General features: G+C 41.7%; 1 protein-coding gene across 3 annotated transcripts in view; it reads right to left on the reverse strand.

Moving 5' to 3' along the window:
- Positions 1 to 26,313, reverse strand: part of LOC149314024 (protein lifeguard 3-like) — a 69,228-nt gene that overhangs the window by 6,691 nt on the left and 36,224 nt on the right. For all 3 annotated transcript variants that reach the window (XM_089520371.1, XM_089520372.1, XM_089520373.1), the window contains 7 exons: positions 9,742 to 10,006; positions 7,507 to 7,601; positions 5,916 to 5,980; positions 4,919 to 4,972; positions 4,422 to 4,472; positions 3,364 to 3,403; positions 1,131 to 1,168 (listed from right to left, as the gene is read on the reverse strand). In XM_089520371.1, the coding sequence (XP_089376497.1) occupies positions 1,131 to 1,168; positions 3,364 to 3,403; positions 4,422 to 4,472; positions 4,919 to 4,972; positions 5,916 to 5,980; positions 7,507 to 7,601; positions 9,742 to 9,982 (584 nt within the window). In that variant the 5' untranslated portion in view covers positions 9,983 to 10,006. The remainder of the gene's footprint in view (positions 1 to 1,130; positions 1,169 to 3,363; positions 3,404 to 4,421; positions 4,473 to 4,918; positions 4,973 to 5,915; positions 5,981 to 7,506; positions 7,602 to 9,741; positions 10,007 to 26,313) is intronic.

Genomic DNA, 26,313 nt, shown 5'->3' on the forward strand with positions numbered 1-26,313 from the left:
GAGCCCTCAAATTCCTGTAGCTGAATTTAAATTGTTACCTGAATCATCACTACAGATTATGAACTTCTAACCACCTTTGTGGGAACATGAGATACAAGACCTATGGGTTTTTATTCAAAAGAATTCTTCCCATTTTTATGGTGTAGAAAAAAACTATAAGTAGAAACTACTTTGGCTTTCCACAATTGATAGGGCCAGCCCTACCATAAGGTAACCTGAAGCAGTCACTTTGAGGGTCTGATACTGGGAGGTGTCATCAAAGTGACAAAGGAGAGAACTGAATACTTTGTGACTTGCTCAGTGCTTTGTAAGCTGTTATATCAGTAAATAGTGAATGATGTACTCCCACCTTGAGCATGGAAGGAAAATTGCATTAACTGTCCAGGTAGTTTTTGTACATGGATCTGGATAAGGCTCCATATTGCCCTTTATCTCATGAAGACATCTTGGGCCAGCCCAGACAGCTACTAACAGAGGTGAGAGACATGCACAGGGAGGAGCAGATGTGAATACAGGCCACCCCATGAATATGAAGAAGGTACAGTCTTGGTCCACACCCTTCTTTAAAATGACCTTCTAATAAAGCCAGTTCCAAAGGCCATACAAAGTGAATTGCTAGGTGAGCAGAGTAAAACATTTTAACAAACCAAAAGTGGAGACCACATGCAGGTCTGAAACCTTTATCAGAAATATTTACAGCGTATAAGTTGCAATGTTTATTATAAATTAGTTAGCTATGTAACAGGAAATGCCCATCTTAGAGTGGTATTTTTTTCAAGAAAATGTGTATGAAATGGTTTGCTAGAAATAGTAAAATGGATTATGTGGCTAACAAATATAGGGTATGCTACTTTTTCCAATCCTGATCTTGCAACATCCATGTCCCATGTACCTTTATTTTATTTATTATCTATTTATTAAAATATTTATATTCTTCCCTGCATGAGTAAATCACAGCATGGCATAGTTGAACTGGGGGTTTTTTGATTGTCATTCATACTCACTACATCCCAAAGAAAATATCCTGTTGAACTGATATTCAAACTACCACCTCTAACCAGAAACTCATGCTAGAGAACACACATGGATTAAAACAAGGATTTAAGACAGGAGTTGTTTTTGTCCCTTACCTAGCAATGGTGCCTGTCATGAATCCCATAGCCAATGTCTACAAGAAAAACAGAAACTAAAATTAGCATTTGATCTCTGTCTAGCCAGATATTATCACAGACCGCAATATCCTGTATATCCACATCTGTCATGAAATCTTCAGTTCTACACTAGCTTCTACATCAGCCTAAAAACCTAAAAAAAAAAAAAAAAGTGAAAAATTGATCTCTTATGTTTTCTTCCATCTGAAAAATGCACAGTCAAAGGAAACAGTATTTCCAATGAGGCAAGTATGGCTGGGGAATCTGGTCATAACCTTTAAAGCAGGAATGGGCAAAATGAAGCCCAGACTTGCATGTGGGAAGTGGTTGCAAGGAATAGGTGTGGCCCTCCAAGGTTTCCTCGGGAACCAACATGTGAACCCTCTGATGACAGTTGACATCCATGCTTTAAACTCCTGAATAAAAATGCTTTAAGGACTGTTTGACTCACTAAGACCTGAACAGCAATTAAAATCATTGGCAAGAGATGTGGAAAGAGAGCACAACAGATATGCCTGTTTGATAGTAGTCCCACAACTCTGGAATACACTTCCAGTTTAAACTCATCAAGCTCCTTCTATCTCTTCTGCAAAAATGGAAGACTGTTATTTCTCTAAGACAATACTTTGTTGTTCTGTGCCTTCAAGTCATTTCCAACTTATAATAACCCTAAGGCAAACCTATCATGAGATTTTCTTGGCAAGATTTGTTCAGAGCAAGCTTGCCATTCCAATCCTCTGAGGCTGAGAGTGTGTGACTTGCCCACAGACACCCAGGAGGGTTCCATGGCTGAGAGGGACAATATGAAACATCTTTTGCCATTGCTGCTGTTAGGTGTTTTGCTTTGCTCTAACATTTCTATTGTACTATAATCTTCATTCTTGCTTTAGAAAATGCCTGTTGCATTTGCTGTTGTTGTGTTACGTGCCTATAAGGCAAACTCTACTTATGGTGACCTAAAGAAGGGCCTGCTTTGTTGTTCTTGTGTGCCTTCACATCATTTCTGACTTATGGTAAACCTATCATGAGGTTTGGGCCCAGGGTACTTGGAGGACCGCCTCTCCCCATATAATCCGCCCCGCACACTCAGATCAACAGGGATGAAATTATTGGAGGTCCCAGCAACACGCTATGTGAGGACCTCACAGAGGGCATTCTCTATTGTGGCCCCAAGATCCTGGAATAGTCTCCCAGATGAGCTTCGCTCCACCACATCCTTAGCTCTTTTTAAAAAGAATCTGAAGACGTATTTCTTTTCTCAAGCCTTCCCACCGTGAAAATCTTCTCTTACCCCTTTTCATTGTTGACCCCGGACTGTATATATCGATTTCCCCTTCCATCTGGCCCTTTTGTCGTTAGTATTACTATGTTGTTTTAATGCTGTTTTTAATTGATTTTATTGGAATGTTTTTATAGATGACTGTTTGCCGCTTTGATCAAAGTTTTGGAAAAGCGGGTTACAAATAAACTATATTATTATTATTATTTTCTTGGCAAGATTTATTCAGAGCAGATTTTTCATTGCCTTCCTCTGAGGCTGAGAGAGTGTTACTTGCCCATGGTCACCCAGGAGGCTTCCATGGCTGAGTGGGGTTTGAACTCTAGCCTCCTGCAATCTTAGTTCAAAACCAAACCCCACCTGTATTAGTCTGTATTTATACTTTTTATTAATTATATCAATAGTTTTATGATAAGGGTGTATACCGGTCTGGATATTCTTAGTAGTGTAGCAGGATATAAAGAATTTATTAGATTAGAGTCGCCCCTCCTACTTTGTGGGGGATCCGTTCTGGATCCCCTTGCAAAAACATTGGCCTGTTACAGACAGCCAAAATAAAGCTGCTTCGAGTCACAGTGGAGGTATGGTGTTTCAATGATGCATGCGTCCTAAGAGTCCAGAAGCCACACCAAAGCCACACTCCAGTCCTTAGGAGTGGAACATGGCTTTGGTGTGACTTCTGGAGTCTTAGGACACATGCATCATTGAAACACCATACCTCCACTGTGACTTGAAGCAGCTTTATTTTGGCTGTCTGTAACAGGCCAAAGTTTTGCATATATTCAAGCTCCATCCAAAAACCAAAATCCAAACAAACCCCATGTTAAGTTTGCCTTTGGGCTGCCATAGGTCAGAAATGACTTCAAGGCAAACCTAACATGGCTTCAATAAGATTCTATTATTTCTACCTCCAAAGCAAAGGAGTTTACTTACAAAGACAAAGAGAAGGATGATATTCCATGGAAAGCGTCTCCTGGAAAAGTTTAAGAGGACAGAATATAGTAAAGAATGTCACTCCACATATGGACCTTGCTTTGTAACAAGAGTTTCAGCATCTCCCAACCGGAGCCAAAGTCATGCCTCAGTCCCAACCCAAACTGAAATTATTCTTCAAACAGAAAGAGAACATTACTGACAAGACCAGAATATGGCACCTATCCTCCCAAATGTGTAACTTGCAGCATCTGCTTATTACTGCTCTATGTTAATATAGTTCTCACTCCTCTACTACAGCTTTCCCTAGTCAGTACACTGAAGATGTGCTGGCTGGGAAAAATGGGAGCTGAAGTCAAACACATCTGAGATGGCAAGCTGGGAAAAGCGCTTCCAGTGTGCTATACATCCATTCAAATACACCTGTAGTTTTTCACAGCTCAATCCTCCCCAAAGCCAGCCTCAAATTTCCCCACAAAGTTTCCACCCAGCTGGCTTCCATTTCACCAGAACTACCTTGTCTTTTATTAAACATTTTATTAGGTGGAGCCTGTGTGTGTCTGCATATGTATTTTAAAGACTTACAACAACTGAAGGTTTTGTTTATAATGTAATTATTAACTAAATGACAGGAATTCACCAGTTTACACTCCTTTCCTATCAACAGTTGACATTTCAGTGACAGAAACTCCCTGCTATCAGAGAGGGCAAATATCTTCATCTATGAGGTTATACAACCCGTTCCAGGACACTCAGAGAAGGAAAAACAGGGTGTTCTTGTTCAGTTGGAGTAAGGATTTCTGTACAACAGGGGTGAAGATCATGCAGTTCTCCAGATGTTGTTAGACTGCAGTTTCCAGTATTCTTTGTCATTGTCTATGCTGTCTAGGACTATTGTGAACTGCACTCCAGCATCTGGAGAACCACATGATTTCCACCCCTGTTCTACAGGATTGTTATCCTTTCTTGCAAGTCATTTCAAAATCCTAGTAGCCAAGCCAGCCAACATGCCCACTAAATAGATCCTGAAGTCCCAATTATACCCAACACACACTCACCGTGGGCCTTCACAACACACCAGCACCAGATAAGTGACCAGGAACACAGCACTGCAGGAAGGGGCAAAAAAGAGTGAGATGTTTGCCACAGGATCTATCAAGTGCTTACTATCCTTCACTAAACACATAAAGGCACACGGTGGGATCTCCAGTAGCTGACTGGGCAATGATGGTAGTAGTACAGAGCCCCAACCACTGAGTTACGAAGAGAAGCTCACTACGAGTTTATTTCAGCTATCATGGTTTAAAGGCCAAATTAGCACTGTGGGATTCACCCACAAAATGTAAAGCCTTGATACTAGCCTAACTCTATCCCTGCACAGGGTTGTTTTGAGGAGAAAAATATGAAATACTGCTAAGTAGCTCTTTGCAGAGAAAGCTGAATATAAGTGAAACAAACAAACTGATCACCAGTTGACAAGATAGCCTGATTCAGACCCAGATCTATATTCAGCAGCACTGTTCTGTAAGTATATAGGAGATTAGGTGATACTTACTATGATGTATAATACACAGCAACATTTCTCCGGACAAAAGAAGACACAGGGTCACTGTGGAAAGTGAACATTGTATAACAGAGTAAGTATTTTCTCTCACATTTATCATTATATGAAAAAAATAGCCCAGAATTACTTTCAAAACAGCTCTACTCTCAAAACAAGATTTCATTTCAGAGTAAAAGTTCCTTAAGTTATCCTTATGGTTCTTTCAAGCTCCAGTTCTGATCACTACTAAATATTAATATATTTCCATGTACCTTAACGACAATAATGAACTGATCAGCAACAGAAGACAAGAACCTGTAGGTTAAAGGTGTAGTTGGAAAGCATGCTATAATGGCACAGCATAGCTTAGAAAGCATCTGAAATGAGAAGCGTTTAGAAAAGTCTAAATTTTAGACTATAGTGTTCATTCTCTATGGGGAATCATGGGAATGGTAATACAAAAATGTAATTTCCCCAAGCTCTGTAAATTAAACCACAGACATTCATACACAAAAAAGTTTTAAAAAATGCCTTTTGATCAATACTCCAGTCCAGAGTATTTATTAAATGGTTGGCAAAGCACCAATCATTTATTAACAGTAGAACTAGCAATTTAGAAGGGGAGTGAATAGAAAACATTTTTGACCAAAATATATCCAGATTCTATTTCAGGGCTGTGAAATGTGCTGGCAGGGGATTACAGGAGCTGTTATCTTAAAAAGTAACTTTTCCAAGCTGTGATCTGAAAAGCCACATTTGTCATTCCTTCCAACTAGCAGTCAGGTTATAACTTAAGTAAGTTATCACATGTATTGTTCCAACATCACAGATTCCTAAACTGGCTTGAGCATGGTTTAAACACCATTAGTAGAAGTGGAAAATGAGCATGCTAAGTTTTTACATGAACATAAAAGTTGGAAACATCAGTTTTTTTAGGTTCACTACTTTATGACTGTCCTTGCACATAGAAAAGCAGCACTGGTGCAGCACTGCCTCAGTGAAAACTTACACAAAGGTGAAGATTGCAATGATGGCCACAGTCAGGATAAGTTGCACTGAGATGATGCTATAGACCTGGAAACAAAGACTTTATTTATTTATTTATTTATTTATTTATTTATTTATTTATTGGTTTGTTTCAAATCTTGCCCTTCTCCCAGTACTGGGAGCCAAGGCAGTTCACAAAATGATTCAAAACAGATACAGCTAAAACTACAAATTTATAAGTTTATAAGTCCATTGTGTTAAGTGGAAAAAGAAAAAGAAGTGGGTAACTGCACCAAGTTCAATGGATTATTTTCTGTTTCTGGGGGCCACACAGACTGCCAAAAATGACAAAAACAAAAGCAGAAGCAGAAAAGTCCTCTCAATGTATTGAAAAACTGGTATTTTTTTCATGGTAGAACAATGCAAAGGTTGCTTGCAACCTACTTAAGAGGCAAAGTGCCTCACCAGGAGAAGCCATTTGTCCTTTTCTTTCTTTTTTTGGCCAGAAAAAGGGTGGTCTTTGAAGTCTGGAGGGGGAGAGGGCTAAAAAAATAGCCTTGGGCCCATATGGGGCCTAGAGATACACATCCCCCTCCCTCTGTGCTAAAACAACCACTGAATAAAAGCCATTTAGGAACCATTTAAAAGCAGAGAGAGAGAGAAAGGGAATGTACAGCCCCCTTCCTACACACACAACCACCACATCTGTTTAAAAAAAACCTCTCTAGGAAGCAAAGTCTGTTGGCCAAAGCCAACCTGAATAAAACTTCTTTGCCAGCTGGCAGGAGGACAATAGGGAGAGAGGGCAACCTAACTTCCCTTGGCAGGGAATTCCAAAGAGTGGGAACAGCCACTGTGACGGCCCTGACAAAAAGGGCCTGTGAGAGTGGTGGAAATGAGATATATGTAGAAAATATTGTTTCTCCCAGTTGCTTTTCTGTGCATTTTTCTGCTACAAGAGAACACAATAACTCTCCCCACTGTCTCCTGGACTCTGGGAGATTTCTGACAGCAACCTGGGGACATCAACTTAATTATGCACTCTCCCAGTCTCCCTTCTATGGCTGCAAGCTAGAGCTTCCTTAGTATCATTCAAGACCTTATTATTGTCACTAGCCCCTTCTGGCAGCCTCTTTACAACTTAATGCTCTCCCTTCATTTTGGGTGCCACATCTCATCAGGCAATAGGGTCTGTAATCCAAAACATTTGGAGGACATCAAATTGAGAAAGGTCATACTAGACTAGCTCAACCTTTTTGCCCTAGAGAAAACCTGGAAATAACATTCAGATCTTCAAAAAAGTGTATCTATAGCTCTAATAAAAAACTTTATTCTTTTTAATCACAATCTCTTTCAGAACTCCTAGCAACCTCTTGTAGAACCATAGGTTTCCAGGGAACCCTGATTGAGAAGCCTTGGGAACAGAGATGCCCCTCCCTTAAAAAAATAACCCTTTGCATTTGAGAAAACAAAGAGTGTGTTTCCATACTTTCTTCATTTGATATCAGCATGCATCATGCCATTACCATCCCCCCGCCCCCAAAGATACATCACATTCACAAAATGAGCGGTTTGCAACAGGAACCACCCAGCACTAATTCCTCCAAAGTTACCTTACGGATGAAAGTGTGTCTAACTTTCTGATCATCCCAATCTGCGACATGAAATGCTCCATCTCCTCCTGAACCACCACTGACATAGCTATCACCTGTCAAAAGAAAATACAATGGCATTAACCCTGTAGTTCTTATCCCATATTAAATAAACCTACTCATACTGGAGGAAGGAATAACAGGAGAGATTCCCTTGAGAGAGAGGAAGAGAGTTAATTTGTGTGTGTATACACACAGACAGACACATAGAGGTCTGTATCGTACTGTTAGTCCCAACTAGCACACATCCTCTGAATCAATGGTATTTACCTGTCAACTTCACAAATCAACAAGTGATCCAATGCTAACATGAATCAACAGCATTCAAGCCAGAGAGAGCATACCATTTCCTTGAAAGGCTGAAATAAGTCCCCCACAAAACCAGTTTCATTCTACTTCTGCCAACTCCTTCTATGAAAGGAGTTTCAGCTGTCAATGAAAGCCAAGATGTATCCTGTTCTCACTGCACTCATCACCCAAATTAGTTAGATCTCTGCACCAAGATATTCTTCAGTGGTTGTTATTGATACTAAGCCCCTTCCTGATTGAAAAGTCTCCAGAAACTGAGCAGCCTGTTGTATGAAGTATCTATTCAGAGACAGGAATTTATGGCTAGAAAAATCCTTGTTTCAAGAGGCAGCGTGAGTGTTCAGAAGGGCACTTCTCTGAGTTCTTAGCAAGCAACTCCAGTTGTAGCAGCAGATTAAAGTAAAGAGGCATCTTAAACCTCTTTTCTAACTCAATCCATCCTTTTCATCAAATACACACCATTACATCCTTGAACTTTCCACTAAAATACATGGATCTGTTTAATGCTACACTGTATTACACTAGTGCGACACCATCTAGTTTCATTAGTCAGTAAAACAGATTAGAATATATGATGTGTGCATCCTGGAAGGGTAGAGGGGAAAAAACCTATTTATCATTTGACTGAGACTAGGCCAGAGAAATTAAACTAGTTAACGTAATTTTAAAAATTAAGATTAATTAACTAAATTAGTTAAACTAATTTAATTTCTCTAACATAGTTTCAGTCAGACTGAGTTTTTACCCTCTACACTTCCAGCATGCACACATGGTATATTCTAATCTGTTTAATTTACTGGTAGTTAACTAATTTAGGTAACTAATCTGATTTTTAAAATTACATTAACTAGTTTAATTAGTTGACTAACTCTCACCAGACCATCTTTAGTCTAATTATTTTAAATCATGCAGAATGGGTTGTCTAAAGAAACCACCAACCAGTTGCATTTCTTCTGTGCTGGAGTTCATTTTCTGTTCAGTATGGCTATGTAGGAGGATGAATTGCTAAAACTGGACTAGATGATGGCTGGGACAACTGAGTACAAATAAGTATTAATTGGTACAAGACAAAACAGACTCAGAGGTGGATTATTTGAGTCAACTAAGGATTATATTACACACACCTACATTTTCCCCCCTCATACAGTTTGTGCCCAGTTTTACCCTGTTATTCTGGAGAGATGAAGGGGTATTTATTTTGGTCTCTGCCATTAATCACCTATAACTGTGTAGTGTGAAAGGGCCCCAGAAGCTACCACTGGCCACCAGACTTCCTCCCTGCCACCCAGTAAGATCATAGCAAAAGAGAAAACAATCTGGCCCATTCTTCAGCCTGTGAATGTACAATAGCTTTAGTATTTTGTTTCCTATTCCTTCTCCATTTTCATTTCCTTTTATATCCATATTAAAACAAGGGGATAGAGACTAACCAATGACAGCTGTTTCCAAGGTGGCAGTGAATCCACTAGCAGCTTTAATCTGAATCCTAAAGGAGCTATCCAAAGGGTCGAACCACATCCTCCAAAACAGATCCCACACCTTGGATAGCTCCTTTAGTTCTTACTAAAACCCAGAGGTGATTCATTACATCACTTACATAGGGGCTACCAGCTGCCATCGGAGGTTACCTTACTTTTAAGCATCTGTATATAACATTTAACAAGTGTTTTGTAAGTAGTAAAGAACAAGAAGAATGCTGCATCTATAGCCTTCTAGTTGTAGAACTTGTAGCTGTCCACTCTTGTCTGTTCTTATGGTCTTCCAATTGTGGAATTTGGACTCTCCACTTTTCTTTGCTTTCTTTTCAGTTCAAGTCAGTCCCCCCCCCCCCCCCCCAATCCTGAATGTTAAGGGGAGGTTAGGAAATAAAAATCATCAACAGTTTACCAAAGTTCATTGGAAGTGTTGGCATTGGAGGAACAGGTTGGGGGTATCTGGCTGGTTGTGGATAGCCTCCAGGCTGTGGATATGCTCCAGGCTGAGGATATGCTCCAGGCTGTGGGTATCCACTCCCATATGGTGGGGGCTGTGGATAACCTGCAGGGTATCCCCCTGAGTATCCACCAACAGGTGGAGGATTAAGGGGATTTCGATCATCATATCCTGGAGGAGCACTGGGGTGTGACATGATATCTCAGCAAGGCTCACAGAACTGAAAAACAAAAGAGGAAAAGCTCTGTTATCATCCCTGCTCATTCCTCCGGGAAACCATCTGATTACCCTTTATATAAATTCACATCCTTGAGGCCCTGTTTGTTTTGTCAATCCAGAAGCAGGCAGGAGAGGGAGCCAAAAGGAAAAAAACAAAGCTATTCTAATAACAGAAGGCAGTGACTGATCTGCCACAAGGATGGGGAGTGTTTTTGCACTCCAAGGGCGCGTTCCCACTATGAAATAGAGCAAAATGACCCTCGTTCCCATTTGAAACCAGTTTGTCACAATGTTATTGATTTCTGTCGTGATAAAGTGAAGCAAAGGCAAAAAAACCCAATTTTTCCAGACAGTAGCTTGAAAGAGGTTTTTTTTTTTAAAAAAAATTTATTAACATATTACAGTAATACAAAAGCGAACAAGAGACATTAATTAAAAAAAACCACAAACCAACAGGACAATCACAAAGTGGGAACGACAGATCAGAACTGATTCATTCTGGAGGGGAGGGATTAATGGCAGAGGGGTGTTTACCATCCCTCCTTAGTTTTTGGCAGAACCACCATTCCCCCCCCAGCGCTGCCTTTGTACTTGTGCGGGTGCATTTTTAAAAAAGTAAAATTGATAGAATATTTGATTGACTGATCAATCAATTGATTGCTCAATTGATTGATCAATCAATTGAATATTCTATCAATTTTACTTTTAAAAAATCCATTGTCCCCTCCCCCCATTTTCCTGCCTTGTTCCCCGGCTTCTCCCTCCATCCCGTTTCCTCCTTCTGTCCCTGCCTGGCTCCTTCTTCCTCTATCCCCAACTTCCTCCTCAACCATCGGCGATTTGAAGCGGCGCAACTAGTGGGGATGACAACCATGCCAAAAAAAGCAATTACACTGGGGTAAGAAAAAGATCTACTTTGATAGTGGGAACAAGAGACCTTTTGGAATCGATTTCCGACATGGAGCGAGGGCAAATCAGGAATTGGCTTAAACTGCAAATAGGAATGTGGCCCAAGTCTCACAACCCCTAATCACTGACTGTGTTATTAGAACAGCTTTGTTGTTTCCTTTTGGCTCCCTCTCCTGGCTCCTGGATGATGGGAGTTGCTATCCAACATCTAGAGGGCCACACATTCCCCAGTTTTATTTTAGCACCTGAAGATGATTGTTTAATCAGTAGCTGGATGGCACAGTCACCAGAAAGTAATCCTATGTAACTGGAGCCTATTGACTTTTTAGCTACTGTACCACTTAAACTTCAAGGTCCAGCTTGGCTAACAGAATGAGTACCACTTTGCTCTTTATTTTGTTCTCCCCAAAGATCTCCAGGTTCCGTTTTTGGCTTAAGATGAACTGTGTAATAATATTCTGTTGATATGGTCAGCTGACTAATCAATAAACTTGTTGTTGTTATTGTGTAACTACTAAATGCTAGCTTTTAGTTCTGTCAAAATTGGAGGAAATGACATCAATTGTGTTTGCTTCTTTATTTGCTGAGTCAATAACCCTAGGTGCAACTTTAGCAATCAGCCTTCCCAACATAGTTATATCTTCCAAACCTCTTCTACATTCCATCTCACAACTATTATAAAAGGAAATCTTAGGCCTGTTACAGACTGCCAAAATAAAGCTGCTTCGGGTCTCTTTGGAGGTATGCTGTTTAAATGATGCATGCATCCTAAGAATCTGGAAGCTGCACCAAAAGCTGCACTCCAATGCTTAGAAATGGAGTGTGGCTTTGGCGCGACCTCTGGACTCTTAGGACCCATGCATCATTTAAATAGCATACCTCCAAAGAGACCCGAAGCAGCTTTATTTTGGTAGTCTGTAATAGGCCTTAGGGAATAACTGGGACACTGAATTGCTTCTTCTCGCTTCACAGCCCAAACAATCACTGTCTTAGTCAAGTCATTGGTCCATTGAGCTCAGTATTGTCTATTGTAGGAATTGTACAGGCTGCTTCCGGGGCTTTGGGGGTTTAGTGCAGCCCTCCAGACCCCACTAGCACTTCCCAAAGACCCTGGCAACCCCCCCCCCCCCAAATCAGCCCAAACCCATATTTTAAAGGATACCCCCAATTTCTGGGGCTATTTTATCCTGTTTTAGTGTATCGCTCATCACAAAACAACCAGCAGAGTGATTGGAAATTATGTGCCATCATATTAGTGATATGCCATAGCTACCAAAATAGTGCAGTAGCAGCCTTACAGAGCTTTAGAAGATCTAAAAGTCTGGTAGGATGTCCCTCTAGGCTCCAGTACAGACTTACTCCTGGTCTCCACAATAGCTGATCGTGCCTCTCCAGATTTTCAAACAGAAATTTTTACCTAGTCTTACCTGAACATGACAGAGACTGAATCTGGGTACTTTTGTATACCAAGAAAATGCTCAGCCATTGAGCTAGGGCACTTAAAACTTTGCTCACTACTGTGTCACATTTTAACTGGTCCTAATAAAGGGACTGCCTTGCTGTACATAAAGGGGGGAAATATTGTTTTGGCAAAGTAAAGGAAGCTGTGTTGGTCCATTAGAGAGAGAGATTAAGAGAGAGACTGAAAGAGAAAGAGAGAGAATATTGTTTTATTTTCTCCAAAGACTGGTCCCCCAAGGCAGAATAAAAGTTCCACTGTCAGTGCTGCCAACAGAGAGATCTTTTCTTTAGCTCTTGGGGGTGATCTTCAGCCAAGATAAATTATTTCTTGGGGGCGGGGGGGACACAGAGAAAAAAGAGACAAATTCAATTATATTCACAGAAGGGAAAAAATGGGGAGGGGGATAATTGCTATTTTGTCTCCACCAAAAGCCTGAAACAAGTAGGGTTGCCATAATGGAGGACCTCGAAACCGGGACAAATGTAGGACAAGGTTTGAAAATGTAGGACATTTTTTTTTTAAATTTCCTGGCTAGGAAATTAAAAAAAAAAGTCCTAGATTTTTAAACCTTGTCCTCCTCCTCCTCCTCCCGGCCTGGGAGGGAGCCTAGGCCGGCTCCCAGGCCGAGAAGGGCGAGGGGAAGCCTGGCATCGCGGCGATCTCCGCGGTGCCAGGCTTCCTCCTCCTCCTCCCGGCCTGGGAGGGAGCCTAGGCCGGCTCCCAGGCCGAGAAGGGTGGGGGGAAGCCTGGCATCGCGGAGATCTCCGCGGTGCCAGGCTTCCTCCTCCTCCTCCCGGCCTGGGAGGGAGCCTAGGCCGGCTCCCAGGCCGGGAAAGAGGCGGAGGCTGCTCCTCATCGTGGCGATCGCCGCGGTGGGAAGCGGCCTGCTCCTCCTCCCGGCCTGGGAAGAAGCCTCGGCCGGCTCCCAGGCCGGGAAGGAGGCGGGGGCCGCCCCTCATCGCGGCGATCGCCGCAAGGGGAAGCGGCCTGCTCCTCCTCCCGGTCTGGGAGGAAGCCTCAGCAGGCTCCCAGGCCGGGAAAGAGGCAGGGGCCGCTCCTCATCGCAGCAATCGCCGCGGTGGGAAGCGGCCTCCTCCTCCTCCCTGGCCTCGTGGAGGCCTTGAGGACCCCGCGGCCGGAGCTCCGACCGCGGAGCCGCCTCCAAGGCCTCGCTGGGGCCCGGGAGGGAGCGTCTCCGCGGCTGGAGCTCCAACCGCGGAGAGCCTTCCCAGGCCTCAGCAAGGCCTTGGAGCCGCCGCGGGGGCTGAGGTGGCCGCGGTGGGCGGGGCCGTCCCGGTTTGGGTGCCAAACCGGGCCGGGACCGGGTTGGCCCCTCCCAAACCGGGATTGTCCCACCCCCCGGCGGGATATGGCAACCCTAGAAACAAGTGATCCTGAATAGAGTGTAGAATATAGGAAACCTGGAAAGAACATACTTGGATGCCTCTGGACTGTGATAATTTGCATTTTGTCCACATCCCTGGAAGTCAAAATTTGCTCAGTTTGACTTTGAAGATGGGGAACATTCTCTAGTATCCAACACAACAGACTGCCTTTAATACAATGGTGAAGGAAGAAGAGGAGCAGGGAAAGTATATGGACCTCCAAGTACATTAATACATCCTACAGACTTGTAAATAATAACCATTTGCCTGGCCACGTTGTACAAAGCTAGAACTCCATGCAATAATCCAAGTGAAAACCCTGGGAGCATATCTCCAGTGTGATCCTCCTGACTGCTCCACAGTAGAGTGGGAGCATACAGTCAGAAGGCTGTATGTGGAATAGGGTTGCTAGATGAAGACTGTACCAGGCCCTGAGATGCCAGGACCAAAACTATAAATTGACATCTAACAAGTTAGATTTTTAAAAATAGAAGCAATGCTGAAGGTAAGAGCCAGTGTGGTGTAGCAGTTTGAGAGTTGGAAACAGGGTTCAATTGCCCATTTGGCCATGAAAACCCAATGGGAGACTTTGGGCGAGTCACACACTCTCAGCCCCAGAAAACCCATTGATATGTTTGTTGTAAGTCAGAAATGATTTGAAGGTGCACAACAACAATGCTGAAGCTGACACATGTTCGGCCTGCCTCCTCACTCCATTCACACAAATCATGATGCATATTACATGAACCAAATCAAAAATGTTAACACACACACACACAAACACTATATAATTATTTATCTTTTTTGTGCCATTAGTACTATTGTCTCATCTGTTGATATTGCCTATTACACAAAGCCAGACAAATAACTATGGCCAACGACTGATAGATGCTCTCTCCCTCCCAAGCAGTAACACAACAAACTAAATGACTAATCATTTGCAGTCCTTTCATGACACCCCAAACCTGCTGTTTAGGGTGTCCTCTTCACTGTTCTTAATGGTAAGGCAGGTCATGCTGATGAGACTTTTACTGTGCGGTTGCCCTGATACATTAATGAACTTTTCAGTCATTCCAGACAGTGTCATCATGCATGTGTGGTTCTTGGGTGTTCCCGTAACTTTATTCCTTCTTTTTCTTTGTAGCTCAAAACCCATTAAGGAAGAAAAACCTTAGATGTATAGTGCCTTTTGACTGGTAGCACTAAGACATTTGGATGGAAGTACCTCAGTATTTGCACACAGCAAAATTAAGAGAATTAGTCATATGGTTTTGTCTCTGTTCTGCCACCTTCACACTTGCATTTGGTGAGGACCCAAGAGAAAGCCCTCTTGGTGGCTGGTCCCAGGCTATGTAACTTTTTGTGAGGGAAGCTCAGTTGGTCTCCCCTCTACTTTCTTTATACTTCGTATTTTAACTGGTTGGCTCATGCAACTAGAGTGCTGGTTCTTCATATGTCAAGGGCTTTAATGTGTTTTTAACTCTTCTAAATTGTTTCTAAATGGATTGTTATTTAACACTTTTTAAATATTTGCATTACAGATGGTCTTAACTATCTTAATATACAGTGTAAGCTGCTACGTGTAAGTGGGAGAAAAATAAAAGAAATAAGTTGTAGGGCAGTGATCACATTTCTTTTAAAAAATAATAGTAATAAATTTTGCTGCAAATAGAAAACTGTCACAGAACTGACCTGGAAATTCTTTCCCAGATGTGCCAGGTTTTAATCTTTGGGGAATTTGAAGAAAAGGACACATGTGCCTTGCCACATTATTCACAGCTGCATGTATAGACCAAACATAAAAACTTTAATTCCACGTCGGGGAAGAAGAAAGGGACTGCACCCAGTAGCAGTGGCCTCCACTGCCATTAGCACTTCACTATAGAAAGAGCTCAGTGTTAACAGAAACAAGGAAGAGTCCTACAGCATCCTCTAGGTTTGTTGCTGTTTCTTCTGAAATAGGCTCACATGGTTAACTGTCTGGAAATCAGCACAGTGTTAATGGCAACTGCCCTTCTCTTTATGGTTCATGTTTTAGGGGTGGGGAACAAGCACACTATGTACTTACTTCTCTGGACATACTGGCAAGGCAGTAAAATTCCAACCAGGAAGCTCGTCCCCTTTCAAACGGCCTCTTTCCCCACCTCTTTCTGTACAACCACAGAGAACAACCCCATGACTGGATACACAACAATGCAAAGAGCAGGACTAATTAATTTCCCTACCAAAATCACTACTTCCTCTAGAGTCTGAACACTTTATAGTTACTGTGCTTGTCTCTTCTGCCACACTGGGAGCCTGCATGATGTAATGGGCCAAATGTGGGGCCCTAAGGGTGGTTCCATTGCCACATATGACTCTGCTAGCCCCCCTTCCCCTGCAGCTGGCCTTTCCCTGGCAAAAGAATGGGTGAGTTGCCTCTCCTGGAAGCCTTGCCTTTTAAATGGGTTGCACCTCCTCACCCGTTTTAAAAAACAACAACACTTTTTCAAAACCAGAAGCATACGTCTGGCTACTTCTGGTTTGTATTGCCCTTCATTTTCTGGAATCTTGGACAGTCTGTGTGGCCCTTGTAGGATCCCTGATGCAGAAAATGAGCCTTTGATCCATTGATGTTGTCTAACTCTGGCAGCACAGAGCATTGGACTGGGACTTGGAAAATTCAGGTTTAAATTGCCATTCAGTCATGAAACTGACTGGGTGCTCTCACTCTTAGCCTAGGGGTGAACTAGCAAACACACACACTGTAGGTGTGTCATGACACATACAGAAACCAGCTTTCAGTATATCAGACAGAATACTTCCCAGATGGACAAGAGGGCAGTCAACCAAAGAGGAAGGAGGAGTTAATGGAAGTAATGAGCTAAGTGTCACTTCAGATGTTGTCAGACCGCAGCTTCTAATTTTCCTCACCACTGGTTATGCTGTGGTGGAGTTGGAGTCCTAAAACATCTTGCAGGCCATACCTTTTCAACAGGCCTCAGCTAAAGCAGTACAGCTAACTATTGTGAGATACTTTTTTTCTTTTAATTTCATTTCATTTCAGAAAGGTAACAAAATGACAGAATCAAATTGCATTTCAAGTTACCTGGTAAGTGAGATTAACACTAATGCTTTGGTGCTTTGGGGGAGAGTTGTTAACATATTCGAGTTAATTTTCCAACTTTCTTTCATAGGGCATATTAAGGCATTTTAAAGATGCCTTAATATGCCCCTCCCCATTTTATCTCATGTTCTGAAGCCTTGGTGTTTGAAGAGTGAGTGAACAACATTCCTTTTTGCTGGGGATACATTCAACTGGAGAGAAGAGAGACAGCACATTTGAAGCAGAACATCATTTCATGAGTTGCTAGATACAGTACCATGTTTTTGGACAATCTTCCCCAACCTGGCATTTTCCAGATGTGTCGGGACTGCAAATCCCACCATCCAAAGCCAACATTTAGAATGTTGAGTTTGTTTCATGCTTCCTGAAAGTTGTGGGTAGGGGAATGCAACTTTAATCCCTTAAAGGGCACTTTCCATGATGTCATCAGATGGCACTTAGAAGGACATCTGATTGAGCAATGCCACAGTTTTAAATATCTGGGGACATATTTTTCTTATAGCTGCCTTGAATTCCATTTTGGGAGAAAGACAGTATATAGATCCCATAAATAAATAAATAAAATGACAAAGAGAAACTTCATAATGAGGAGCAAATGTGGAGGACAGTAAAAGCAATCCTAACTTTCAGAAGGGTGAGTGGAAGTTCCTTGACAGTTTCTACATTGAAAACTACTATTATTTGAAGTACTCCACCAATTCCTATATGGGTCTGTGATATGGGGAAAATATATGCTACAGCAGTTGAGGCTATATACAGAGTAGGTTCTTGCAATTTCCCCCAGTGGTACCCTCCTCAATGCTAAGGCTGGAATCTGATCTTCCTTCTATCAAAACAAAAACCCATAAAGCACCTATTTGTTGTTGTTGTGGGCCTTCATGACATTTCTGACTTATGTGGACCCTAAAGCAACCCCATCATTGGGTTTCCGTGGCAAAATTTGTTCGGAGGAGGTTTGCCATCATCTTAACAATAGCAATAGCAAGTACATTTCTATACCACTTATCAGTGCATTTAAACACACCCCAAGCGGTTTACAACTGTAAGCTAATTGCCCTGACAATTTGGGTACTCCTTTTAGCAACCTTGGAAGGATGAGTTGAGCTTGAGCCCTTTCACTGGTATTGAACTCATAAACTTATGGTTTGTGAGTGAGTGGCTGCAGTACAGGCATTTAACCACTGCGCCACCAGGGCTTCATCTTCCCCTGAGGTTGAAAGCATGTGACTTGCCCAAGAACACCCAGCAGGTTTCATGGTCCAGGGTCTTCAAACCACTATGCCATGCCACCATGCCATGCTGGCTATATTTCATGGAAAAAGTCTGATGAACCCAGAAGAAAGCAATCTAGCAAAATAATGTTTCATGCCTATGACACCCAGCTGTATCTTTCTGCCCCTGACCTTTCTCCAAGGCTTGAACAGCAAGTCTCGTCTTGCCTTACAGCTGTCTCGCAGTGGATGCACCATCGGCGTTTGAAGCTCAACATGTCCAAGACGGAGCTTCTTGTCTTTCCTCCTAAGCCCACCCTTCAACACTCCTTTTCTGTCTCTGTGGACAACATTTCCATTCAACCAGTCCAGCAAGCCCGCAGTCTTGGTTTTATCTTTGACTCTTCTCTGTCGTGTATCCCTCAGATCCAGACCACAGCCAAGGCTTGTAGATTCTTTTTGTACAATATTGCCAAAATCCAACCATATCTCTCCGCCTCTTCTGCCAAGATCCTGGTCCATGCCCTAGTGATCTCACGACTGGATTACTGTAACGTCCTCCTGGCTGGGCTTCCTCTTTCTCACCTCCATCCTTTAATCTCTGTCCAGCATTCAGCTGCACGCAGCATTATCACTTCCACCCACCGCTCTGACCACATCTCTCCTGTGTTGGCATCCCTTCACTGGCTCCCTCTCCCTTTCCGCATTCAGTATAAGCTCCTGCTGTCAACATTCAAAGCCCTCCATGGACTGGCCCCTCCTTACTTATCAGACCTTCTTTCTCCTCACCTTCCCACTAGGGCCCTCCGTTCTGGTAGTCAAGGGTTCCTGTCTCAGCCCAGGATTTCCTCTGCCCCATCCCGGATTCACCCCTTTTCACTTGCTGCCCCTCACTCCTGGAACCTTCTTCCCCCGCGAGCAAGAGCCATCACTTCTTTAACCAGCTTCAAAACGGAGCTGAAGACCATCCTGTTCAGAGAAGCGTTCCCAGGCATTGCATAATTGTCACTTGCTATTTGATGTTCTTTTGTTGCCTGTTTTATTGAATTGTTCCCTGTATTGTTATGTATTTTATATGTATTATCCTACTAGAAAGGCAGGCTAGCTCCAACAGGCCTCCCTGGAAGATGATTAACCATCCACTAAGAACCCAAGCCCTCCCTCCAGTCCATCTCCCCTGATCTAGGCCTCGGAGGTAGAGAAGAACTGCTGGCCCTCATCCCCTTCCCCACCACCACTCCCTTCTCCTTCTGTGTAATTTATTTCTAGATTGTAAGCCTGAGGGCAGGGAACCGTCTAACTAAAAAGATTGCATGTACAGCGCTGTGTAAATTTACTGTGCTTCATAAATAAAGGTTAATAATAATAATAATAATAATAATAATAATCAAACAATGCACTTAGGACAGATGGGCCTCTTATTAGTTAACACAGCCACAACTGTATTTTAAGCATGCCCAGTGTTTTAAATGTGTAAGTCATTTTTTTATAATAGAGACTGACTTTTCAAGGTTCAGTCCTATGAAAATGGACTTGCCAGCCAACCTCAAGCATTCCCCATCTTTTAAAGAGTATCTGAAGAGTATTATATGTCATTGTCTCAGTCAAGTTTCTCTTTGTCATTTTCTCTGTCTTTGCGGTGGCCTGGGGCCGAAAGTAGGGCTCGGTAGAGCGGAGCATTTTGGGGCACCTTTTCCCAACATGTTGGGGGCATGGCATCCAGTGCCACGTCCCCAACCCTCCGCATCCAGGGGCGGCACAGAACTGCTCCTTTGGGGCTGTCTGTACAGCCCCATAGTTTTTTGTGGGTTTTTTGGGCTATGTGGTTGTGTTCTAGAAGAGTTTATTCCTGACGTTTCACCAGCATCTGTGGCTGGCATCTTCAGAGAATGCTGGCATGGAAGTGAGTGATACACACACACACACACACACACACACACTATTTGAACCTAGGTGGGGAAGAGTGATTTACATGTTAATCTGTATGTTGTTCTGTGTTGAGCGAATAGCAAGGCCTCAGGGTGGGAGGATATTCAACACAGAACAACACACGGAGTGACATGTAAATCACTCCTCCCAACCTAGGGTCACACTACACACACACACACACACACACACACACACACACCACTCACTTCCATGCCAGCATTCTCTGAAAATGTCACCCACAGATGCTGGAGAAATAGCAGGAATAAACTCTTCCAGAACATGGCCACATAGCCCCAAAACCCCACAAAAAACTATGGATGCCGGCTGTGAAAGCCTTCGACTTCACAATTAATATAACAACAACTTAAGGAGCCCTGGTGACGCAGTGGTTAAATGCCTGTACTGCAGCCATTCACTCAAGACCACAAGGTTGCGAGTTCAAGACCAGAAAAAGGGCCCAAGCTCGACTCAGGCTTGCATCCTTCCGAGGTCGCTAAAATGAGTACCCAGACTGTTGGGGGCAAATTAGATTACTTGCTAATTAGCTTACTTGCTGTTCACCGCTATGATCTTTGGAATAGCAGTATATAAATAAAACAAATTATTATTATTATTATTATTATTATTATTATTATTATTAATGTGTTAAACAATTTCCATGCAGTGTTAGCACTCACTAATGGTTAACTAAATGCCTTAAGCCTTTTCTGCTTCAATTTCAGAATGTAGGGAACAAGTCAAGGGAGAACTTATCCATAAAGAGAGAAATGGCAGGTAGGAGAATAATAATCAAGAACTGAACTAAACAAAGGCTGCATCCTCACTGCAGAAATAATCCAGTTTGACACCACTTTTAACTGCCATGGCTCAATGCTATGGAATTCTGGGCACCGTAATTTTGTAAGACATTTAGCCTTCTTTGCGAGAGAACAGTGGTACAACAACAAACTACAGTTCCCAGAGTTCCATACCATTGAGCCATGGCAGTTAAAGTGGTGTCAAACTGGGTTATTTCTGCAGTGCCTTTGTTAGTTTTGAATGGGGAAACACACAGATGAGAACACACGTAGTAACTTTGTAGTTTAATAATTAGTAAAACATTGGTACCAAGGGCAGAGTTTTCCCTTGTTTCTTGCAGCTTCTTTGGGCAGGGAGTGAGGAAAATGAGCAAGATGGTGGTCAGGGTCCAGGAAAAAAGATTTGTCAGGAAAAACTTTCTACCTGTCAGTTGAGGCTGGAGAGTTCCTGAGCCCCATGTCTGGCAAGGGTTACTCAACACATCATTGCTTAGCCTGCCTCATATACACTAAAGGAGGCTAACTTCTGACTTCTTGGAATGGCATTCTGACAATTCAGAGTTAAAGAAAAGTGAAACTAATAAGAAAAAACAAATGACTGGAGTCTGTCCAAAAGTTATTTTCCCTTTCCTATATGGCTGATTCAAACCGTTCCTTTCAATATATCTTATCTCTTCTGTGTGTGTGTGTGTGTGTGTGTGTGTGTACATGGAAAATATGAACAAACCCATTCACAGTCATTTCCTATTCAGCCTGACCTAAGTTAGAACCAAAAGGAATTTCTGTGTCTGTAATGGAGTATTTCAGATTTCATATGGCCAAACCCTAACAGAATTGAGGGGGAAGGGAAAGTGAAAAATGCAAGTGCCAGGCTAGGTAGGTGGGGAGGGGTGGGTTTTCCCCCCCTGTAATGTCTAAGCTACTAAAACAAAACTGGTTTTATTAGATAATTGCCTGGACTGGGACAGAAGCCAAAAATGGACCAAAAAATCCAGAGAACTTTGATGCTATAAAGTTTTACAAATATGCTAAAGTATGCTACTGCAAACAGAGGTGGCAATGAAAATTATTTGCAAGACATGGCCAGCACTACCATTGGACACAGAGAAGCACCATCATGAGATAGTTGATTTTAGCAGCACAGATGCAGCTACAGACACTGTATGCCTTGTACTGTACTAGAACCATTAGAAAGTCTCCAACTAAAGAAAGGAGATATTATACATATTTAATCTGGCACTCTATCCAAATGCACTAGAACACAACTGCCATTATCCCCAGCCGGAATGACCATGCTGACCAGGAATGGTGGGTGTTATAGTGACAGTCTGGGAAGAGCTGCTGAGAACCATATATATGTGAATCTAATAATGTGCAAGTTGTGTGCTTTCTGGTGGTAGTGACAAGTGCTCAAATCTCTGGGTGAAACACCCCAAGGGACACAGCACCTGAAGTCCCAAAGATAGAGAAGGATACAGAACATACCAGTTAAACAGGTAATCAGAAACTGAAAAATCTTATTTGCCAGGGGGCCAGAAGGAAGGATACATGTTGAAATTCAGAAAGGGGCAACGTCTAGATGGAACTGGACCTATATGCACAGCATAGCTGATCAATGGAATGGGAAAGAGACCCAGCTCCTATTAAATCACCAAGCAATATAAGCTGCATCAAAGGAACTGTCTCAGGGTATCAAGGATGGCCCAGCACCTCTGTTCATGGATTGTGGTAGATCACCTAGAGTCTAGACATTGAGGACCACCTCAACATGAGAAACGAGCCAAGATGAAAGCAGACAGGAACATCACTAATGCTTCAGGTAGTTTGATCTCAGGTCTTCATACAGGACATTCTAATTATGCAAATTATAAACTTGAGGGCAGGGGTCCTTTCACATTACATAGTTATAGCACTTTAATTACACTTTATTCTACTGCTACCTCCTGCAGAATCTTGGGGTTTGTAGTTTGGTCAGAGACACCAGGAGAGCTCTCTAGTGAAGAACTCTAAACTGTAAATCCCAGGATTTCACAGGATGCAAATATGAGAGTTAAAGCGGAATCATGATGCCATAACTGAGTAGTGTGTAAGGGGCCCTGGTCTTCTAACCCAGGAATAAGGGAGTCTAAGAATTGATACACATTCTGTACACTTTTCACCCTAATATAACCTTGATAAAACCATCCTTCTTGGTGTTCTTTTCCACAGGGCACAAGCCCCCAAAGTCCACTGGGGACCTTGGGCAAGTCACACTCTCTCAGCCTAAGAGGAAGGTAATAACAAAACTCTTGTATGTAAATTTTGTCAAGAGAATTCCTACAGAAAGGTTTCCGTAAGAGTTGAATTGAAGTCACATATCAAGAAGCCACAACAAAGTATCTTTCAAGATTTGTTAGATGAAAAGTGTTGCATTAAAAAAGACAAGAACTGCAAATGTTTCTTTTGTTTTTATCTGATTAAAAATTTAATAACAAGAATGGGGGGGGGGGAGCGTAATTGCATTATGTTAAGTTTGTAGACAGCTCACCAGAAGAAAAATAGAAAAGTGTCCAAACTGAGTGAACCAGTTATTTCTACAGAAGCAATGGACAACACCTTAATGTGAAGTCATGTATGTATGTGTTATTTCTACACATACACACACACGGCATATTTCTGAAAGGGAAATAATGTTTTTATTGTGTAGAATTATTTTTAACACATATATTAATTTTATAACTGTTTGCTGTTAGAATGAATACCTCTGGTATCACCCCAGATAAACTCGCAAAAATATACAAAAATAATACAAAGTCATGTTGGAAATGTGATAGGGAACCGGGGACATTTTATCACTATTGGTGGTCATGTAAAAAAGCTAAACAGTATTGGAGGAGCATAAACAACATAGTGAGAAGAATCTTGAAGAAAGAAATTCAGCTCAAACCCAAATTTTATCTATTAAGCATGTGCAGATCGGAAATAGAAAACAAAATATGAAAAAAATTGTTTTTACATGACCACGACAGCGCGTATTACATTTGAACAAAATTGGAAATTAAAAACACTACCAGAAGAAAAAGACTGGCTAATCAAACTATATGAAGCATTAGATATGGACAAAAATTGGCATCATAGCCCCTGGAAGAAACACAAAAGGAATGGAAACCAATGTTAGCATACCTTGAGGAAAGAAAAAGAAATAGGTAATAGGTTTAACAACTATGCCATGGAAGGCATCTGGAATTAATACTTAACCAGCCTGTTTGGCTTGGAGGATGCAAAGAAGGGAAGAAGGAGAGAGGGAGAGAGAGTTTATTATATGGCTTAATTAATTATTTACATATACTGTACTTCTAGTCTTTATATGTTCATGTTTAGAAACAACTGTATAGGAAATAAGATTATATACCCACAATTTTTTATTGAATTAGAGAGGAATATAATAGGTATTTGGTAGTAATAGTAGCAAAGATATTAACAGAGATACAAAGGGGTTAAAACTTATGGGATAAAAGCAAGTTACATAAAATAGAACATTTTGGAAATCCAAGAGATCATAAGGGGAAGAAACTGTTAAGGGTTGAGGAGGAAGTTAGTATGCGAGGAGATGTGAATGAAAGCATAGGCAGGTTATGTAGAAGGTAAGCGAGGGGAGAGATGAAGATGTTAGTATGTAAGAAGAATGGAAAACGACAAAGGGAGATTTGATAGATGGGGAGGAGAAGGATTTTGGAAAGTTGAGATATGTAAGGAGAAGGTATCGAGAAGGAAAGAAGAGAAGAGAAAAGAAGAATGGAAGAAAGAACAAGAGAATTTGCAAGACATTACGGGATGAAATCTCTATGACCCCAAGTATCATAGCTTATATAACTGGAAGGTGTATGTTATGTGTGATGTTTTAAATGTTAAGTGATTGATGATCAGATTGTTTGTTGTTTTTAACTAATAAAATAATTTTTAAAAGAATGAATATCTCTGGCAGGTTTTTTATTTCTAATTAATTGCTTATTATGTACAGCGCTGTGTAAATTTACAGTGCTTTATAAATAAACATTAATAATAATAATAATAAATATGTCTTTGTTTACTTACCACAATTCTTATATATCTGTATCTCTGAGTGTGTGTATGTTCCCAGAACCTATATTTATTTCAGTAACAGCTTCTTTACATTTTTTTTACTTAATTATTGTTTTAAACTGCTTTTGTTATTTATTGTTATCTGCTTTGGATGTCAAAATTTTGATAGAAATCTAGAATACATTTTTCTTGTAACTGGAAGTAAATCCAGCCCTCCATATCCATGGATTCTGCAGCCACAAATTAAACCATGCGTTAATTCTATAAAACAAACTTTGCTTTTCCCATTTTATATAAGGAACACCATATTATTACACTATTGTATATAATGGGACTTGAGCAATCACCAATTTCAAAAGAGAGCTGCCTATAGAATTGTGAAGGCTAGATTTATATTATGTAAACTTTATGTGCTAGCAAAAACATTATTTCTTCAGGAAGCAGAGGAAGAAATTTAATATTCAAGCACAGGGCCACTGTGTTGTGATGGTCAGGGTGCCAGATTGGGACCTCAATGATCCAAGTTCTAGTCATGAAACTTACTGAGTCATGAGACACTGGGCAGTATCTATCTGTCTGTGTCTCTCTGAGACTAACTGAAAGAAAGAAATTGGCAGCATGAGCTTTCATAGACTAAAGTCTACTTCCTCAGATGTCTCTGTGTCTCTTTCTGTTTCTCACTCTCTGAGCTACCTCACAGGGTTGCTGTAAGAAGAGGAAAGCCACATACAACTTTGAGTTCATTGGAAATCAGGTGAGATATACATGTAAAGGGGGGGGGGGCATCTCATTAGTACATCTAGAGCAGAAATAGGAATCCTGCTGCTCTCCAGATATTTTTGGACTACACCTCCCAACATTCCTCACCACTGGCTATATTGGCTACAGCTGTTGGCAGTTGCAGTACAAAAACATTTGGTGTATTTTCATCCCTGATTTAGAAATGATAGCCCATGCATAGATACAACCTCAGTAGTACATAATGAAACAACAACAAATAGTCTGCCAATGTGAAGCGGGGGCACACTGTAACAATTCAGCAGGTTGCACAGCTGGTGCCACATGAAGTACTGTTGTCTTCTCCTGCCAGAGTTTGCTCTATTCTTGGCTCTTCAGCTGAGCTCCCTGCCCCTCTGAGTCAGGCCACAAGCATTTGGCTGCATGAGGCACAGGAAGCGCCAGAGGCAAAACTTCTCCACCTCCCAAAGCGCCCATTCAGTTCAAAGAAAAGTTCAGTTCATGAGACAGCAACAACTACGAAACAGGGTGGTACCAAGAAGAGCTAGAGAGCTTTGTGGCTGAAAAGCCTCTTCTGTGTGACTGTAGAGCTTCACCTAAGCAACAATCATAGTAGCAGGAGCAGGGCCTCCTTCTGGCTAAAACTCCTGCTGTTGCCTTGCTGAGAAGAGCTAATAAAGTTAACATAATCCTGTGGTCTCATTGGGAA

The sequence above is a fragment of the Sceloporus occidentalis genome, unplaced genomic scaffold (genome assembly GCF_023333645.1).
Source record: "Sceloporus occidentalis isolate IW3139 unplaced genomic scaffold, rSceOcc1.0.p SCAF_4, whole genome shotgun sequence".
Taxonomy (NCBI): Eukaryota; Metazoa; Chordata; class Lepidosauria; order Squamata; family Phrynosomatidae; genus Sceloporus; species Sceloporus occidentalis.